Source organism: Pongo abelii, chromosome 7 (genome assembly GCF_028885655.2).
Source record: "Pongo abelii isolate AG06213 chromosome 7, NHGRI_mPonAbe1-v2.0_pri, whole genome shotgun sequence".
Taxonomy (NCBI): Eukaryota; Metazoa; Chordata; class Mammalia; order Primates; family Hominidae; genus Pongo; species Pongo abelii.
Window position 1 is genome coordinate 38,780,777 of NC_071992.2, and position 21,788 is coordinate 38,802,564.

The 21,788-nt window shown below is 37.4% G+C and overlaps 1 protein-coding gene across 1 annotated transcript in view; it reads left to right on the forward strand.

Moving 5' to 3' along the window:
* The window catches only part of KCNU1 (potassium calcium-activated channel subfamily U member 1), a 164,146-nt gene that overhangs the window by 57,304 nt on the left and 85,054 nt on the right, over positions 1-21,788 (forward strand). Inside the window, exons 18-20 of the mRNA XM_054561100.2 lie at positions 2,754-2,843; positions 2,977-3,074; positions 21,630-21,747. Coding sequence (XP_054417075.2) covers positions 2,754-2,843; positions 2,977-3,074; positions 21,630-21,747 — 306 coding nt within the window. The remainder of the gene's footprint in view (positions 1-2,753; positions 2,844-2,976; positions 3,075-21,629; positions 21,748-21,788) is intronic.

Below are 21,788 nucleotides of genomic sequence, written 5' to 3' on the forward strand. Positions count from 1 at the left end.
TGTATTTTTAGTAGAGACGGGGTTTTACCATGTTAGTGTTCTCAAACTCCTGACCTCAGGTAATCCAGCCACCTCGGCCTCCCAAAGTGCTGGGATTACAGGAGTGAGCTACTGTGCCTGGCCTGTTTGCATAAGTTTTAAAGACTTATAGATTCCAAAACCCTACTTTTCACTGCAAAACCAAATCTTCAAGGGTGAGCCTGAGAATTCTTTCTCAAGTCTCCATGATACAATTGGTTTATTCACTGGAATCTGGAAACTACAACCACATGCCCTTAAGATCCTTTCTACCTCTTAACATTCTAGATTTCTGTAAACTTTATTAAGATGACAGTTAGGACATCACAGACCAGAAACATTAATATTTATTTAGCAACTAATCTCATATAGATTTAAGAGGCCCTGTTTACTACCTAGCACACATGTACCTCAGTGAAAAGGGGATCTATGGAAACAGAGATTTAACTTTGCCTTCTCACTGGGAAGTCTGGCGAATCAAAAGGATTAAGATCTGATTTGGCAAATGTATTGATAAGAACATTCCCTTACATGATTGACACTTTGTGACCAACACTGCTATAGACCTGTTACATATGTTAACTCTTGAATAATCCTCACAACAGTGCTGTGAGATGGGTACTATTATTATTAGTCTCATTTTACAGAAGAGGAAGCTGAACCCCAGAAAGTTAAATGATTCTCCCAACCTCACACAACACCCAAGTGGCAGAGCCAGGATCTGAACTCAGGTCCTCTGGCTCCAGGGCTGTGCTTCTGTAACCATTCTGTAGTAAATTCACTGCTGCCATTATTGGTAGAAGGAAGACTGCACGTTTAAATAGTTGGACTTTAAGCAAATATATTGAAATTCTGGGGAAAAAGCCTATCTTTTCTCACCTTATAATTCCTCTTCTAATTGGCAAGCTTGAAGAGATCGTAAGACTTGCAAAAGACTTGGAGAATTATAAGAATTTTTCTTAGGGAATTATTTGTCACCTGCTAACAGATGAAGCTGGATCTGACCCCAGTCACTTACTGTAATGATTTTGTTCCAGGGACAACCATTCTCTGATAGAGCAACCAGCCAAATCATAAAGAGAGAATCAACTAATAACTCCATGTTAGGAAAATCCTTAGGAGAGGCTCACCTCTTTTCTCAAATACAGTCAAATATATGTTTTATTGTGACAGTATCTTCATAGCTAGATATTTAGTATGAGTTCAGAGAAACCTTTCTCCTTTAAAAAAACAAAAAACAAAAGAAGCAGCCATGCGCAGTGGCTCATGCCTGTAATCTCAGCAGTTTGGGAGGCCGAGGCAGGTGGATCGCCTGAGGTCAGGGGTTTGAGATCAGCCTGTCCAACATGGTGAAACTCTGTCTCTACTAAAAATACAAAAAATTGGCCAGGATGGTGTTGCACACCTGCAATCCCAGCTACTCGGGAGGCTGAGGCAGGAGAATCACCTGAACCTGGAAGGCAGAGGTTGCAGTGAGCCGAGATCGTGCCATTGCACTCCAACCTGGGCAACAAGAGTGAAACTCCGTCTCAAAAAGAAAAAAAAAGTCTATGTAAGACACAACTAAGCATGCATCTGCTAGTTAGTGAGCATCAGCCAATAATATTTAAGGGGCCACAGTTGTATTTTCTTTTCCTTCCAAAGTTAAAATCAATTATTTCACTCACTAATATGTCAGTAAATACTCAGAAAAGGCCATCCATTGTCTGAGGTAGTAATCTACCTGAACACAGCTATACAGCCTGGGTCTATTCTTGGCATAAGACTGAAGAACTTTGGCCGTGCAAGCTCATTTATTTTTGTGAGGATCCTCTAACACTTGAAAGGTGTGAGTATCCCAGCAACAGAATAAGCTTTGCCAGAATTAAAACTTCACCTCATTTCGATGTGAATACAAGAGGAGGGATGATTTTTGAAGGAGGAAAGAAGAACTTCGGTTCTGCAAAAAAGAAGTGAGGGGAGTTATAGGGTTGTAAGATCTCACCATAGACATCTGAATTGAAGGAAATAAAGGCAGGAGATCCTGAGAAACAGGGAGAAATGTCGGTAATTTGAAAAGCCATAGCAGAGTACTGCATCAAAGAGTATCATGGACAGAAAATTACAAAACAATATTCTCAAACACATAAACCACAAGAAAATAGAAAATCAAAAGTTTCAAGTAAGATAACAATAGAAATAATTCACATGGTTCCTGCTGTCAAAAATCTGGCAATCAAAATAAGCAAAACTGAAGTCAAAAGAAATGCACAACCTCAAAAACTGCATAGGTGAATACAAGAAACTTTTGAATCCAGCTGGTGAATTAAACATTAACTTTCAATGGCAAGTGGCCTAAAGATGAGCACTACTAGTATGACGCTAAGCCTGGCAATTGTGTGGTCTCGGCATATTTGTCATTTGATAGCTTAAATCAGCAAGATGTTGTGCACCTGAGTTGGTCAGACCATCTCAGATGCATGACAGAATCCAGGAGAGACTTCCCCGCAGGTCCACTGCGTGTTCAGCTCACTGATCAAGTTGTTCCCTGGCTCCTCTCTGCATAGTCAGCCCCAATCAAACAAAGAATTACAAATGTCAAATTCACATTCTCCACTGTGTTTGGCAGTAAAAGGAGGTTGAATACGATTAACTTAGCAACTTAGAGAATCCATTGATCATAACAGAAAGAGGCACCAACTGTTGCCACTGAAATCAGAGGGAAACATTACCGTGTGTTTATTTTTTGTTTCCAGTGGTCTGATACTAAATCCACCTGCACAAGTTAGGATACGTAAGAACACATTAGGGTTCTTTATTGCTGAAACTCCAAAGGACGTCAGAAGGTAATTTTTTTATTACTTTATGGGGGAAAACCACTAAAGCAACTACAGCTTAATGGGAGGCCCACTGAGTCAGCACCATGCCTCCTTTGCGTTAAGACTCATAAATCATTCTTGGTTTTCTTTCATTGTCCAGAGCCTTGTTTTACTGTTCAGTCTGTCACGATGATGTGTTTACTCCTGAGCTAATTACAAACTGTGGCTGCAAAAGCAGAAGCCGGCAGCACATCACAGGTAATTACACTTTATTTCTGGCTGTCCTTAGCCCAGCCTCTAGGGAGCTGCCAGAGGAAAGAGAAGAGGGTTCCATCTCTTAAAAGGCAATGTCCATTTGAACTTGGCCAGGAAGTGGCAGACATTTCCTCACTGACCACACGAGAGGTGAGAATCAGTGTTTTAGAGCTGGAAGAAACCTAACTAGTTATCTAATTCAATTCCTTTAAAGGCAGGCAAATGCATTTTAAGAGATCCAGTCACTTTGTCCAAAGTTACATAGCCAGTTAGTGGCATCACCAAACTCAATCCCAGGCATGCTGACTTTCAGCCCATTGCTTTTTCATGATTTCACAGTTTTTCACAACTTCAGATTGAAAATTCAGCCTATATCTGACCACTTGGTTGGCCATGAGGATGCTACCTCATGACCATACCTTGAGTACCCTGTTTACTTAATGGGTAGCAAGAAGTTTAAAGTTTACTCATCCTGACATGGTGCCGAGGGAATGTAATTTTCTCTATTTTCTCTAACTGAACTCAGCAGTTTACCAACACCCCTTTCCACTTAATGGCAGAAAAGAAAAAATTAGTCTCAAGCATTCATAATCACTTAGTCCCTTCTGGTTTAAAATTTAGCCTCGGCCAGGCATAGTGGCTCATGCCTGTAATCCCAGCACTTTGGGAGGCCAAGGGGGGTGGATCATGAGGTCAGGAATTCAAGACCAGCCTGGCCAAGATGGTGAAACCCCGTCTCTACTAAAAATACAAAAATTAGCTGGGCATAGCAGCGTGCGCCTGTAATCCCAGCTACTTGGGAGGCTGAGGCAGAGAATTGCTTGAACTTGGGAGGCTGAGGCAGAGAATTGCTTGAACCTGGGAGGCAGAGGTTGCAGTAAGCTGAGATCACACCACTGCACTCCAGCCTGGGCGACAGAGTGAAAAAAAAACAAAAAAAAAAACTTTGCCTCATCCAGGTACATTCAGACTCTTTGTGTAAAACCCCAGGGTTTCAGAATTTAAACTTAAGTCAATTCAAAATATGAATTTTCTATCAGGTCTGTTTTCATCCCTAAGCTTCTTGTTCTCTCCTTCTTCTCAGAGTGCTATTTAAATGCAAGAATAAGCTGGCTTAGCATCATGAGTGTTCTTGCAGTGAACCACAAGTCTTCATTGATTCCTCCTGAGGGTCCTCATTAACTTTGGTCTGCAATCGTTACCTTCTGTCACCTCTGCATCAATGACCAAGGAATTTGCTCCTCCTGGCTTTGGGTCAGGCTCTATCACTTGTTACTGAAATCCATTCTCCTAGTCTTGAAGTCTGCAAAACTCTTTTCAGTAATCCTTGTCTTTTCATTCCTTTTTAAATTTTTTTCTGTTACTTTTAGTTCACATGTAATAATTGTGTATATTTTTGAAATACAGAGTGATATTTTGATATAGATATACAATGTATAATGATCAAATCAGGGTAATTAGCATATCCATCCATCACCTCCAACTTTTGTCATTTTCATGTTGTGAACATTCAAAATCCTCCCTTTTAGTCTTTTGAAAATATACAATAAATTATAGTTAACTATGAAGGACACTATAAATTATTCCTCCTGTCCAGCTGTAACATTGCATTCTTTAACCAATCTCTCCCCATCTTCCCCTCTCTCTCCCCTTCTCATCCTTTAATAACCACAAGTTGAGTCTCTACTTCCATGAGCTCAATTGTTTTTTAGCTCCCATGTGTGGGTGAACATGTGGTGAACCTAATGTCCTCCAGTCTCATTCATGTTGCTGCTAATGACAGGATTTCATCCTTTTTAATGACTGCATAGTATTTCATTGTTTATACATATCACATTTTCTTTATCTATTTATCTTTTGATGGACATTTAGGTTGCTTCCATAACTTAGCTATTGTGTATAGTCCTACAATAAACATGGAAGTGCAGATATCTTTTTGATACACTGATTATTTGTATAGATACACAGTAGTAGAATTGCTGGATCATATGGTGGATCTACTTTTAGTTTTTTGATGTATTCCCATACAGTTTTCCATAGCAGCTATACTAATTCATGTTTCTACCAACAGCATATGAGTTCCCTGTTCTCCACATCCTTGTCAGCATCTATTGTTTTGTTGTTTGTCTTTTTTGTAATAATCATTGTAACTGGAGTAAAATGATAGCTCATTGTAGTTTTGATTTTCATTTCTCTGATAATTAATGATGTTAAACATACTTATATACCATGTGTATGTCTTTTGCAAAATGTTTATTCAGATCTTTTTCCTATTTTAATCAGATTATATATTTTTTGCCATCGAGTTCCTTTGATATTCTGGATATTAGTTTTATGACAGATGAATGGTTTGCAAATATTTTCTCCCATTCTACAGGTGTCTCTTCCGTCTGTTGATTGTTTTCTTTGCTGTGCAGGTTTTGGTTTAATATAGCACCATTTTTCTATTTTTGGTTTTGTTCCCTGTGCTTTTGAAGTCTTAGCAATAAAATATTTGCCTAGTTTAAAATCTTGAACCATTATTTTCTTCTAGCAGTTTTGTAGTTTTGGGTATTCCATATAAGTCTTTAATCCATTTTGAGTTAATTTTTATATGGGGTGAAAGAAAGGGGCCTAGTTTCATTCTTCTGCATATGGATATCCAGTTTCCCCAGCACCATTACTGAAGAAGATCCATTCCACTTGGTGTGTTTGTGGCACCTTCATTGGCCTAATGTTATTTTAGTCTCTCTGCTGTTTGGCATTTTAAACTCTCCTCCTTTATATGCATTTGTATGTCAGGACGTGGAAACTTCAGTGGGTTTCTCTCCACATTTCTCCCCACTTACAGATGCTGTCTTGTTTCTTCTTCTGCAGTCCTCTTGCATTGTTGCTAGACACAGTTTCAAGAGCACCCCACCAATAATCCATATGAAAAGGGAAGCATCTCTCTCATTTTTCTCCTTGCACATCAGACAAATAATCACATTTTCCTGGCCTAGTCACCCCTTATCAACCTGAAGCACTGTATATATGTGTGGGGGAGGGAGTGGAGAACTGGGTTCTTTCTCAGAGATCAGGCTCTGTCCTATCTTTATAACATCTTTATTCAGATATATTTCAAATACCATGAAATAAATATATATCCATTTACAGTGTACAATTCAATGAGTTTCTTTATACAAATAGAGTTGTGTAGTCATCACTACAATCAATTTTAGAACATTTTCCTCACCTCAAAAAAAACCTCATACCCAATAGAAGTCATTCCTCCTTCTCCTCAACCCACAGCCCTGGAAACCACTAGTCTACTTTCTGTCACTGTAGATTTACCTATTATGGTCATTTCACAAAAAAAAAAAAAAAAAAACGAAACAAACAAAAAAAACCCCACAACAACAACAACAAAAAAGGATCCTATAGTTTGTGGCTTGTTGTGTCTGGCTCCTTTTATTCAGCCATGCTGTAGCATGTATCAATACCTCATTTCAGCCGGGCACAGTGGCTCATGCCTGTAATCCCAGCACTTTGGGAGGCTGAGGTGCGTGGATCACTTGAGGTCAGGAGTTTGAGACCAGCCTGGTCAACATGGTGAAACCCCATCTGTACTAAAAATGCAAAAATCACCTGGGTGCGGTGGTGCGTGCCTGTAATCCCAGCTACTTGGGAGACTGAGGCAGGAGAATCTCTTGAACCCAGGAGGTGCAGGTTGGCAGTGAGCCGAGATCACACCACTGCACTCCAGCCTAGGTGACAGAGCAAGACTGTCTCAAAAACAAACAAACAAACAAAAACCCCACCAAAAACCTCATTTCTTTTTCTTGCTGAATATTATTCTGTTGTATTTTTCTTGCTGAATAATATTCTGTCATATAGATCTATACCTCATTTTGTTATACATTTATCTATTAATGGACATTTGGGTGGTTTCCACCCTTTACATATTGTATATAATGCTGCTGTGCACATTGGGGCACAAATATCTGTTCAAGTTCCTGCTTTCCATTTTTTTTATGTATACATCCAGAAGTAGAATTGCTAAATCAAATGCAAATTCTATGTTTCATTATTTGCGGAATCACCACACTGTTGACCACGGCAGCTACACCATTTTATGTTCCCACCAGAAATGCAGAAAGTTTCCAATTTTTCTACATTCTCACCTACACTTACTTTTCATTTAAAAAAATAATGGTCATCCTAATGGTTGTAAAGTGGTATCTCATCGTGGTTTTGATCTAAATTTTCCTAAATGGTATTTTTTCATGAGGATCTTATTGACCATTTACGTATCTTCTTTGAAGAAATATCTACTTTGATCCTATTTTTAAATTTGATTATTGTCTTTCTACTGTTGAGTTGTATAAGATCTTTATATATTCTAAGTACATAGTCCCTCATCAGATGTATGATTGGCAAATATTTTCTGCCATTCTGTGGTTTTGCTTTTCATTTTTGTTACATACTTTGAATCACAAAATTGTTTAGTTTTGATGATGTTCAATGACGTATTTTTTATTTTGTCACTTGTGCTTTTGTGCAATATCTAAGAAGGTTTTGACCAACCTAATTAGGTTTAGGAAGATTTACTCCAAAACTTTCTTCTAAAAATTCTGTATCTTTGGCTCTTACATTTAGATCTGTGATCTTTTTTTTTTTTTCCTTTGGTACAGTGTCTCACTCCATCAGCCAGGCTGCAGTGCAGTGGTGCAGTCATGGCTCACTATAGCCTCAACCTCCTGGGTTCAGGAGATCCTCCTGCCTCAGCCTCCAAAGTAACTGCGATTACAGGCCCACAACTATGCCCAGCTAAATCCTGCATTTTTTGTAGAGATAGGGTTTTATCATATTTCTCAGGCTGGTCTCGAGCTCCTAGGCTTAAGTGAGCCATCTGCCTCAGTCTCCGAAAGTGCTGGGATTACAGGCATGAGCCAATGTTCCCAGCCTCTATGATCTATTCTGAGTGATTTTTGTTTATGGTAGAAGACGAGGATCCAACTTTACTCTTTTCATTGTGGCTATCCAGTTGTCCCAAAATTCATTTATTCAAAAACTATTCTTGTCAAAAAACAATTGACTTTAAATATCTGGGTTTATTTCTGGGTATCAATTGTATTCTATTAATCTATATGTGTAACCTTATGCAAGTACCACACTGTCATGATTACTATAGTTTTGTAGTAAGTTTGACCCTGGGAACAATAAGTCTCCAACTTTGTTATTCTTTTTCAATATTATTTTGTTTAATCTGGATTTCTGCATTTCCATGTGGATCAGGATCAATATGTTAATTTCTGCAAGGAAACTAGCTGGGATTTTAACTGTGAGCCTATTGAATCTATAGATCAATTTTGGAAATATCTTAATTATATTAAATCTTCTGATTTATTGATATGGTTTGGCTCTGTGTCCCCACCCAAATCTCATCTTGAATTGTAATCCCCATGAGTCAAGGGAGGAACCTGGTGGGAGGTGATTGATTATGGGGACAGTTTCCCCCACGTTGTTCTTGTGATAGTGAGTTCTCACGAGGTCTGATGGTTTAAAGTGTGGCACTTCCCTTCTCTCTCTGTCTCTCTCTCTCTCTCTCTGTCTCTCCTACTACCATGTGAAGAAGGTCCTTGCTTTCCCTTCGTCTTCTGCCATGATTGTAAGTTTCCTGAGACCTCCCCAGCCATGCAGAATTGTGAGTCAATTAAACCTTTTTTCTTCATAAAATAGTCTCAGGGAGTTCTTTATAGCAGTGTGAAAATTGATTAATACACGATGAACATATGATGTCTTCATATCTACTTAGATCCTCTTTAATTTCTTGGAACAGTGTTTTATAGTTTTCAGATCATAGGTTTTGTATTACTTTTGTTAATTTGATTACTAAGTATTTATTTTTATTGCTACTGTAAATAAAACTGTTTTCTTAGCTTTATTTTTAGATGGTTCATATGTAGTATATAGAGGTACAATTGATTTTTGTATATTGGTCTTATATCCTGCAACCTCACTGAATGTGTTTATTAGTTCTAATAGTTTTTTGATTGCCTCTTATTTCATTTTCTTGCCTAATTATCATGGCAGAACCATCAGTACATTCTTAAATAGAAGTGGTGAGAGCTTGTATTTTTACTTTGTTCCTGACCATAGGGGGAAGGCATTCAATCTTTCACCATTAGTTATGATGTTGGCTGTGAATTTTTCATAGATGCTCTTTATTTGGTTGTGGAAATTCTGTTCTATTCCTATATTGTCAAGGTTTTTTCTCATGAAGAGCTTTGATATTTGTCAATTTTTTTTGCTTTATTGAGATAATTACGTGGTTTTTGTATTTTATTCTATTAATGTGGCATATTGGATTAATTGATATCCAAATGTTAAACCCACCTTGTATTTCTGAGAGAAATCTCACTTGGTCATAGTATAGAATCTTTTTTATACATTGTTGGGTTTGATTTGCTAGCATTTTGTTGAGGAATTTTGAATCCATATTCAATACAAATTTTGGTCTTTAGGTTCCTTTTCTTGTATGTCTTTTTCTGCTTTTGCCATCATGTTAAAACAGGCCCCATAGAATGAATTGGAAATTCCCTCCTCTTTTATTTTTTGGAAGGGTGTGTGAAGGGTTAGTGTTAATTCTTCTTTAAGCATCTAATAGAATTTTCCTTGTGAAACAATCAGGGCCTAACTTAACATTTTTTATTATTAATCAACCTCTTTACATGTTATAAGTTTTTCAGGTTTTCTACTTCTTCCTAAGACAGTTTTGGTAGTTTCATCTACCAATTTGTTCATTTAATCTACATTATCAAATTTATTGATTTATATACATCTAATCATATGAGTATACATCTGATCATATAAGTATACATGTTGTATACTTATGTGTACATATGATATGCATAAGTATTGCTTTATATTTCTTTTATTTTTTCAGACCAGTAGTAATAATCTGTCTTTCATTCTTTATTTTGGTAACATGAGTATTCTCTCTTTTTTGCAGCTAAACTTGCTACAATGTTTATCTATTTTGTTGATCTTTTCAAAAAGAACAACTTTCTTAATGTTTTTTTTCTAATTTTTTCTATTCTATAATTGATTTATTTTCATTCTAATTTTTATTATTTCCTCCTTTCTTCTAGATTTGGGTTAACTTGCCTTCCTTTGTTCAGTATCACCTAAGGTGAAACATTAAGTGAAGTAATTGATTTCAGACTTCTCCTTTCTTTAAAAAAGGAAAAAAAAACTAGGCTGCCAGGTGTGGTGGCTCACACCTGTAATGCCAGCATTATGGGAGGCTGAGGCTGGCGGATCACCTGAGATCAGAAGTTCGAGACCAGACTGGTCCACACACCAAAACTCCATCTCTACTAAAAATACAAAAATCAGCCAGGTGTGGTGGCACATGCTTGTAGTCGCAGCTACTCGGGAAGCTGAGGCAGGAGAGTCACTTGAACCTGGGAGACAGAGGCTGCAGTGAGCCAAGATCATGCTACTGCATTCCAAGCTGGTTGACAGAGCAAGACTTCTCTCAAAAAATAAATAAATAAATAAATAGGCATTTATATCTAAAAATTTCCCTCTAAGCACCTTTAGAAGCATGGTGTATTTTTAATGTGTTATGTTTTTATTTTCATTAATTTAAAATACTTTATAATTTCCTTGTGTTTTCTGTTTTCTTTTTTTGTATGTTTTTGACCCATTATTTAGAAATGTGTTGTTTTTACTTTCACATATTTGTGAATTTTCCTAATTTTCTCTTTTATTATGTTCTTATTTAATTCCATTGTAGTTAGAAAGCATACTTTGTATGACAAATTCTTATAATATTTTAAGACTTGCTCTATTGTTTAATACATGGTCTATCCTGGAGATTATTCAATGTATACTTGGGAAGATCATGTATTATTCTGTTGTTGGATGGAATGTTATATGGATGTCTGTTAAGTATAGTTGGTTTATAGGGTCAGTTAAGTATAGGTTGGTGTGTGTGTGTGTGTGTGTGTGTGTGTGTGATTTTTACTTCTTCATGTGGATTTGAATTACTGCCTAATGTGCTTTTATTTCAACCTCAAGGAATACTGTTAGTATTTATTGTAGGGTTTGTCATATGTCAACAAGATCTAAGTTCTTGTTAATCTTAAAAATGTCTTAATTTATCATTTATTTTTGGAGGATAGTTTTGCTAACTATTAAATTCTTTGTTGGCAGTTGTTTCTCATTCAGCACTTTAAATATTTCATCCTACTTCTTTCTGGCCTCTATTGTTTCTGATTAGAAATAGCTTTCAATTTGATTGGTCATCCTTTGTACATGATGAGTCACTTCTGTCTTGCTGATTTGAAGATTCTCTGTCTCTGTCTTTGAGTCTCACATTTTTTATTATGACAGGTCTCCATGTGTCAATCTCTTTAAATTTATCCTACTAGGAGTTTATTAAGCTTTTTAGTTGCGTAGATTAATGTTTTTCAACCACTTTGAGAAGTTATTGGCCATTATTTCTCAAATATTCACTCTACTCCTTTCTTTACTCTCCTCCTGGATCTTTCATTAAATCCTTTGGTACACTTGATAATGTCCCAGCGGTCCCTTAGGCTGTCTTCATTTTTCTTAATTCATTTTTCTTCTGTCCCTCAAACTGTATAATCTTCATTCACCTATCTTTGAGTATGCTGATTCTTTTTTTTTTTTTGCATGCTCAAGTCTGATCTTTAGTTCCTCTTGTAAAGTTTTTATTTCAGTTCTTGTACTTTGAACTCCAAGATTTCTACTTAAAAAAATTTGTAACTATTTAATGATATTCTCTATTTTGTGAGACATCATTCTCATATCCCTTTTGGTTATTTATATATAGGTTTTTAAAGCTCTTCAAATATATTTAAATTAGCTGATTTTAAAAGTCTTTGACTAGTAAGTACAATATCTGAGCTTCTCTCAAGGACGGTGTCTATTGAGAGCCTTTTTCCTGTGTATTTTTATCTTTCTTGTTTCTTTCCAAGTCTTATAACTTTTTGTTGAAAATTAGACATTACACAGGTTATAATGTGTTATTTATGGAAATCAGATTCTCCAGTAGACTTTCCGAAAGTCTATCTCTCTGTCATTTGTGGCCATTGAATTTTCTATTCTGTTAGTTTAGTGGTAAGCTTATAATTGGACAATGATTTTTGTTAAACACCTGGAATCAAAAAGTTTCTCAGTCTTTGTCAAAGGATTCTGTGTTTGTGTTGGGGCATGCCTTCAATATTCAGCTGTAAAGTTGACAACTCTGTTTAGCCTTCATTTTCTGCTTGTATGAAACCTCAAGGTCAGTCAGAGATGAGAGCTTTGGAACTTCTCAGGCCTTTCTGCTTATGCATACAGCTTTACACAGTTCTGGGCATCTTCATTATCATTTAGATTTCCAGTAATATTCCAGAGTTTTTCAAAGTCCCTTATAAGTAAGAAGACATTTTATTCTTCAGTTTTCCTTTTATGCTTTTATTTGGTCTTCAATTTGCCCGGCTATCTGTTGCCTCAGGCACATGTGACATTAATATATTTGATAACACTCCCTGGGAATAGGCTTGTAGCACTAGATAAATGCAAATGAGGTTGAAAAAGACAAGCCATTCAAGTAGGGTTATGCAGGGAACCACCAGACAAGTCAAATGATGACTCTTCTTTGGAAATAAGGCTTTTGAATAACTATATTTCTGTTGTACTCCCTCTAGCGCCAAGAATATGGAGTATTATGTTTTGAAAGCTATCGATGAGCTGTGGAGCTGGAGATGAAACTAGTGTAAATTAAAACAACACAAATCTTATATCTCTTACTGCTATCTATTTATTTCTCTTGACTAAATGTTTTCAAGGCTCCTGTTGGTTAGTTTCCAGAGTTCTGAAAAAAAAATAATTCTCACAAGTTTTGCCAGTTTATTCTATTTTTATGGAGGGGCAGCCTATCTCGGGTCCTTCCTCTACCTTTTATTTTATTTTTTTTTATGGTATCTTGTCTTCATTTTTTAAAGGTAGTTTTCCTGGGTATAAAATTCTTGGTTGGCAGTTTATTTCCGCACTTTTTTTATGACATCTTATTGCCTTCTAACCTCCGTTTTTTCTGACAAGAAGTCAGCTGTTTCACATGTAAACCACATTTTTCTCGTGCTGGTTTCAAGATTTTTCGTGATGTAGGGCACAATTTACTCCACAACAGTCACATTTTGAGGTTCTGGGTAGACATCTATTAATATTTGCGGAGACAGTCTCCAATTTATTAACCCCTCTAGTGAATAATTAACATCAGTTAATGTACTTTTCAACTATAAAACTTTTATTTGATCCTTCTTAAAATTTGTATTTGTTTATGGATAATGTTTCTTTAGGGAGATATTGTCATCATACTTTTATTTCTTTAATCAGGATTTCCTTCATTTCTTTCAACATATTTAGAATATTGGCTCTTAATATTTTTTCTGCTAACTCTGACATGGACTCTTGCACAGAAAGTTTCTTTTGCCTGCTTTCCCCACCCTGTGTATAGCTCATGCTTTCCTGTTAATTTTCATGTCTCATGCTTTCCTGTTACTTTGCATATCTCATATTTTGTGTTGAAAATGGATATTGTAGATAATTATAGCAGCTCTGAAAACCAAGGCTTGTTGTTGTCACGGTTGTTTAGTTAGTTGGTTAGTGATTTGGCTGAACTGTTTTATAAAATAAATTTCCCCTAAGTGTGAAATCTTTGATGTTGCTCATTGGAGAGTGCAGCCTTGGCCTACAGTGGTTAACAACCATTGGGCTTATAGTGGTTTTAGCAGGGCTCGTTTTAATGGTCTCTTTCCCTGATCTCTATGGTAAGCTCTCTGCCTCTGTTGGTATCACACCCAGCTCCTAGACTACACTAGCAGGCTGCCTATTATTGTTTTTTACTATGCCTGAGGTATCTATCGCTCCACAGTATTATGCAATTAAATTTGGGCCCCTTTGTAAGAGTGGTTTCTAAGACCAGTCTTTGCAGTTTGTTCTGTCCCTAAGAGAACAGGTATTAACTGTATTTTTTCTGGTTCACTATGGTAAATTCTGACTTACGGTTTATCTTGTTCTCATGGAGTTACTAGCCTCCAATTAATTGTTTACCACCAAAATCACTGTTGTCAAAAAGCACCCTTGGGCTTGAAATTCTTGATACTCTGTTCCAAGTAAAATCAATTCCTTTGGGCAGAGCTTCAGAGTTCTTTGTTCTTATGGCCTGCCTCTCCTCCTGGGCAAAATCTCTGAGCCATTGCTCCCGAGCTTGCAGGATGGTGGGTGGTATTGGAAAAGAAGACGCCTCTGTTGAAGTGACACACCTGTTTTATGAGTAGGACACTAGCACTGGTGGTAGCCTCTGGCTTTCTTTGTTTGCTTCTCCCACTTTGAAACCTCTGCCTTGGGGGTGAGCTGGAGCCAGGGAGATTAATGCTTCATTGTTTTCATCCTGTGATACCTAAACAGAGCCTCACCTATAAATGAGAGCTGTGAAGAGTAAGAGAGTCTCTATCCTCTAGGATGCACTCACCTGAAACTTAGTTTCTGCAACACAGAGTGGGAAGGGGATGAGAAATACTGAGGCCGTGTCCCTCACTGGGACATAGCACAGCATTTGACTGGGAGCTGGAGGGAGGGGGAGCCCTGCATTCTTGAGCACACCTGTCCAGAATGAAGCTTTTATCACACCCAACTGGGTTTGGAGGAAAGGAAACAGTCTCTGGTTCAAGTGCCAAAGATTCTTTCTGCCCTTACTAAGATTTAGTGTATTTTATTGAATACAAGTTTTCTTTGTTTTGTTTTGTTTTTTTGTTTATTTGTTTTTTGTTTTTTTGTTTTTGTTGTTGTTGTTGTTGTTGAGAAGGAGTCTTGCTCTGTTCCCCAGGCTGGAGTGGAATGGCTTGATCTGGGCTCATTGCAAGCTCCACCTCCCGAGTTAAAGTGATTCTCCTGCCTCAGCCTCCCGAGTAGCTGGGATTACAGGTGCCTGCCACCACGCCCAGCTAATTTTTGTATTTTTAGTACAGATGGGGTTTCACCAGGTTGGCCAGGCTGCTCTTGAACTCCTGACCTCAGGTGAACTACCCGCCTCAGCCTCCCAAAGTGCTGGGATTACAGGCGTGAGCCACTGCGCCCGGCCACAAGTTTTCTTCATTTGCTATATGTTCACAGGACAATTTCTAGAGATTTTCAATGTGTGTGTGTTTATGTTTTGATAATTTCACTAGTTAGGGCTGTTTCACTGAGGAGCCAGTTTATGAAGCTTCTGCTGCTGCTATTCCACACCCAAAACTAAAGGCTCTGTCTTAACATTATCTTCTGTGAATCTTTGTACTTCCCCTTGAAAGCCTAAGACAATTTCAAGGATGGAAAAAACAAAACAAAACAAAACGAAAAACTGTTCCTATGTAATTTCCTGAAATCCCTGTTATCTACATCCTGAAATCCCTATTTCTACAGGGTAATTCAACTGAATGCTTGAATCTGAAGAATATTTTTTCTTAAAATGTCTTCAAGACTTTATTTTGGGACTGGAAATTTAAACATGGACTCCTTACATTCAATAAAAATGTGAATCTTTTTTGAAGCAGTGGATGAGTCTGACTAAATAGGAAGAAAGTCCCATTAAAGGAAGGGCCCATAAAAAAGAACAAGATAATACACTAAAAAGTATAATCTCACTATACATGTCATCCTATTATATGTAAATTTAGTATAGTTTCATGCAGTATATATAAGCCTTTAAACACAGTGTACAAACCAAACTTTATGAAAAGAAATTACACATACAAGCACACACATGCATATACTTCTGTCATTCTGCAAACAAAAATGTTTTATAAAAATAAATAATCATCCCTTTTTAGCTGACTTTTGTGACTTTACTATAAATATTTTAAAACAGAAAGTTGCTCTAGTATAAATGTTAAAATATTTCTGTATAAAAAGGAAGATTCTGCCTTTATATTTGTAGACATGCCAAATTTTACCCACTTCTATGACATGTATTTTATGATATCTAGGGATAAGTTAATGAGACTTTCAATTTACAATCTAGTTTCTTAGCTTCAATGTAGTCATCATACTCTTCAGAATCTTTCATTACTCTTAAAATAGAATAATTTCTTTTTCCTACCCTATACTGTTCCCCAATCACCAGTATTACCAAATCTATTCCACTCCAGCTGGAACTCTACTAATCTGGTACTGAGATTCTAAAGTAACAAGCAGCAAATGATCAACTGTTACTGACTTCAATATGCCAGATGATGGCAGCAGAGTACCATGAAATGCTCACAGCTCAATGGCTTGGTGTGTCGATTTCAATCTGGAGATCCTGGTTCTAACTAAAACGTGCCAAAAGAGAACACTATTTTAGAAAGAGGCTGCTTGACCACATAGTTTTAAATGTCATGATAACATCTGGGCATTCTCTTAGAGAATTAACTTTCAAAAAGGGCTTAGGAACTTATCAATAAATGACAACATAGAAACCTTACACTGACTGAATTAGTACAATTATCAGGTTGAATATTTTATGGGTTTAGAGCCAGTTAAGAATATCCTCAGTCCACTCCCTTCAAACAGTTATCTCTTTAATGAGTTCATTAAATTTCCTTGGTCCCACTGCTTTCTCCCCGCTACTATACTCAATGAGAACTCAGAAGACTTGAGTTGTGATCACAGCTATTCCACTGATTACTGTGGTTGGCGAAAAACATGTTAGCTTTTGGGGTCTCAGTGTAATCATCTCCAAAGAGGGGAATTCTTAGTGTCTATGGCCCTTTTCAACTCTGGTGCTCTATAATTCTGAATCCTTCTTTTTTTGATTACTTCCATTTTTCCAAACTAGAACCACACTAGAGGTTCTCCAATTAAATTCATAATCAAATATTTTACAGAAGAAACATAGAGTGCTGGTTACGAACATGAATTCTGGATTGGCCATTTACTAACTGTGTGACTTTAGGCAAATTATTGAAATTTTCAAGGTGCTTCAGAGTTTTTTGAAATGTTGACAATAACATTGCATATCTCGGAAGGTTAAATGAGAATATCAGTACATAAAGAATATATAAATTGATTATATTAATATAAAAAGCATTAAGCCTAGTGCCTGGCCAAGAGTAAGTTCTGCATATATGATCATTATTATGCCACCCATGGGAGCACAAACTCAAAAGGAATCTTTTTTTCTTTTTTGATCAATGAAATACAGATAAAATAAGAATTGAAAGAGAATTCCTAATAGATTGTACTTATTCTAACCCATTACCTGATTTTTTTTTTTATTTGAGATGGAGTCTCTCTCTGTTGCCCAGGCTGGAGTGCAGTGGTGTGATCTCAGCTCACTGCAGTGTCCGCCTTCGGGGTTCAAGTGATTCTCCTGCCTCAGCCTCCTGAGTAGCTGGGACTACAGGTGCCCACCACCATGCCCAGCTAATTTTTTTTATTTTTAGTAGAGACAGGGTTTCACCATGTTAGCCAGGATGGTCTCAATCTCCTGACCTCTTGATCCACCCACTTCAGCCTCCCAAAATGCTGGGATTACAGGTGTGAGACACCGCTCCCGGCCCATCCCCTGATGATTTTTGGGTTCACAGCATAAACACCAGTAGGGCTAAGCCTTCAGAGTAGGAGGAATAATTGTCTTTCTGATCTTCTTCTTAATGGAATTAGATAAGTTTTTGGGCGTGAAGTTTCCCAGCCTCAACTCTACAGTTCACTACCTGCTATGTCTTCATTGCAGTTTCTAACACCTAGGATTTAAGAATAGTAGTATTCAACCAGGGCAAGGAGGGGTGCATAAGAATCTTTACATGTGATAGAGTAGAGGGAATGCGCAATTTGGAAATAGCCCTTAGGAAAGTTGTGCCCAAATTCTCCTAATCTCCACCCCTTGAGAACTGTTTTAGAGTCTGCATTAAAATGCTACTATTCTGCAATAGAGTCAAATCTAATGGAAAGCAGAATTCTGAAAAGGAAATTGGAAAGAGGGTGCAAAAACAGTTAGGGACAGGAAAAAAAAATGACAAGAAATGAGTTGAGTAGGTGGTCCAAATATGGATTTATTTTACTTTACAGTTTTCTTTAGGTTTGGCCCTGGGTCACTTTTTGTTTTTTATAAACATTCCAGACTATTAATTGACCTTTTTAAGGAGGAATGACCCCAGCCAACGTTTCCTAGGGAGGAGAACTCCAAACTCATAAGGTAGCGATTTAGCTACCCTAATGAATCTACCAGCTCATCTTCCCAGCTTAGCTTATTTAACAGCAATGAAGAAGAGTCAGAGGTCCCATGGTCTTACATTAGGTAGGAGAAAGAATAGAAGATAGTTCCTGCATATTTTCTTCTCTAAGAGTTCAGGACCACATGTACACCAAATTTCAATAAAAAGAAAAGCAACTTGGTAAGAAGTCTATAAAGACCCTACACAGATATATTGCACTCCTATATTTGTGTCAGTTGCAATTATTCTTCTAATGGTACAGTTGTGTGTGGCTTTCCATGATTTCCAATCATTAGCATTATTTCTGCCCCAGCTGAGGCCTTCTTTCTCATCCTAATGACTACAATAGCTTTCTACTTGGCCTCCCTGGCTCTGGTCTCCTTTCATGCCAATCCATGCCATTTTTCATAGCTATAATAATTTTTATGACATTCTGATCATGAATGGATACGTAAATAAATATGGAATAGATAGGCAACTGTTACCCCACTTCTGCAAGACTAAGGCATGGGCTTGCTCTGTTGCCCTGTTGCTTTTTCAGCTTCTAAAAATAGTGGTTTTTATCTAGAATATGTAATATCACTTTTTAGGCGTGTCACAATGAGTGGTAAAGTACTACATTTTATAAATAATTGCAACAATTTAGCTATTTAGTAAATTGGAGAAGATTTGGGATAATCTGAATAATATAGGCATTATTTTCACTCATTTGAACAATGATAAAACTTCTTGAGGGAGATAGAAATAAGTGGAATTATTGCTATCCATATGGAAATCACATATGAGGCATTTCTTAAAATGCAGTCCTATCATGTATTCCAGAAAAGGAAAGATTTGCTTGTTGCTTTCAAGGGAATTACTTTTTGAAAGAGAAAGATAACCAAAATGTTGGCCATGTATTTAGAAGGACTTTCATTTTTTCTAGTCATTTATAGGTCTCAGATCCCATGTTTTTTTTTTTTTTTTTTTTTTTTTTGGTATCCAGTGCTTTACCTAGAAATCTGTAAGGTATCCATAGGGAACTCATGGTAAGTCATGACAAGACATTAACAGTCTAGCTAAAGTGTTAGGAAAAATCCATTTCAACTTTCCTCGCCTAAAATAGATTTAAAATATATTGCACACTGTTGGCTATAGGTAGGTTAGATAGATAGATAGATAGATAGATAGATAGATAGATAGATAGAAAAAATATCAAACAGAATGAGATCAGAGAAACTTCATTGCTTATCTACTGCCTTGAGGAAGGGACTTTGTCTTGTTTTTTTCTTTAATTTTTTCCTCAAATATTTGAAGCAATATTGAAACTGGGGAGAAACTGTTGCAACTTCTTTATCTGCCCTATCTTGCAACCTGGTTAATAAACAATTTTCAACTTCCTTTTTGAATGCCATTAGAATTATAGAATTTAGACCTGGAAGGAATCAGAAGAGATCACTTGGGCCAGTTTGTCCTTGACCTTCAGGTGGTCAACACCAATCAGAAACATCAGCAATCGCCATACAAGCTGTTCTGTCCACCCCACACACATGCACATTCTTCCATAATTACGAAAGCTTTCAAAATTATAAAAATCATTAATGTGTTTTCAGATGAGGTTTTAAGAATGATTCAAGGAAAGATTCAAAGCTTTAGCAAAGATTTTGAGAGTTTCACAGAAAGCACTCACCCCTCCCACTTATCCTTCCCCCAACCCTCATTTTTTAACAGCTGACAAATGTTATTGGCTAGAGAGTTAGGCTTTGAGAAAAGGAGAGACGTCCTAAAAGTTCTATAATTCCTAGGCTAGTTTGGGCATGTTGTCTTAGACATTCCATAACTCAGTTTCCATCACAACCAGCCAGCCTTTAGAGACTGACAGTTGGTAACACAGCTAGTCCTTGCTCAGATTTTACTTCAGGTGTTCCCTTCCCAAGCCGTTCCCCCCAGGGCAAAAGGTAACCCTGAAATAAGGAAGCATCAGTCAAGTGAAGGCTTCTGAGGATTACAGGTAGGGTAAACTTAATTCCAAACCCATCTCTTAGCACACCTGGGTGATGCAATCACTGCCAATTTAAGTTGAGAAATCACATATCCAAAGGATGTCCTTCTTCTTCCAGAAGTGTGTTTTGACTCAGTTGATGTTTTTATGGATTAGAATGGTACAGAAAAGAATTACATCAAAAGAAAGACATTTTCTTGGCTTTTTCTGTCTGCCACTGATCAAAATGAGGTGATAAGTGGGATTAAGGGCTTGTCCCACGTGAACGCCCCACTGTGGCTAGTCCAAGTACAGAAATAATGCTTATGTTGAGACAGTAGGAAAAGGTCATGTCTCCTTTCTCCACTTGGGTGGGCAGGGGAAGAGGAGTATCAGTGATGACTGCCCCTTGATGTGGTCCACCTCCTTATTAACTTCTGCTCAGACAATCTCTCCATCTCTGATCACCAAGCAGTCAGGTTCTGGCAAGCGGATCACACAGGCTCTTTGAAAACTGAAGAGAAGCATTTAATTTGCAAAGCGTTGTTTAGAATATGTTTTTTAAACATCACAACAGCAAGTGCAAATTCTTATTGTGTGACAATGCCTACCTAGCCCAGAGGGTTGAAAATGATTCTTGGGTTGAATCTGGGTTCCAGGATAAGAACTGCATGATTACATATCAACATATGGGTTCAGGAAGAAGTAATGGCTCACCTGTCACATTTTTCCATATTAAAATGGCTTCATGGTGCTCATTGAATCTATTAATTCCAACCTTCTTGCATGTATCCTTATAATCACCTTTCAAAGTCATGGTAGTATCCCCATACTGAAGGAGAGAAAATGATTTCCTTTTGTGTTATTTCCAGATTTGGAAATACACAAAGGCTTTGATATGCATCTACTGTAAGATCAAGATTCTTCAAAAGTCAAAATTAATAATAAAGAAAGCCTCAAAGAAAACATAAAGCAAAAGGAGGTGATGTCCAAGCAGAATGAATTGCAAGCCTGGGCAGCATCTGCAGGAAGGAGACAGGATTTTTGTAGAGTGATGCTTTCTTAGCGTCCTAAGGTGCCTCTAGACATGCTGTAGCAAATGCACTTGGGTGAATTGGGAGGGGTGATGGATTGGAAAGGTGCAGCAGCTACTGAGTAGGTACTTATTTTAAACACACCATATGGAATTGAAATTCTCTCGCACTCCCTAATTCTGTAGAAGGAAACCAAAGAGTTTGCTACAATTCATCCTTTTCTAACTAGGCTGTAGCTGAGACTCCCCAGCCTTTCCCTAGTCAAGGGTCTATAAATGGCTCAGCCAAGGGGAATAGTCCAAAAATCCCTTGTGAAGAGATGTGCCAACTCACTGAGGTTTCTATCCTATTGCAGTGCCATCAGTAAAGAGAATGAAAAAATGTCTGAAGGGAATCTCCTCTCGTGTATCAGGGCAGGATTCTCCTCCAAGGGTATTTGCAAGCACTTCAAGCATATCAAACTTCACCACCAGGTAAGAGCTGCAGAGAACCCTGGTCTTCTATAGTTTTTTTG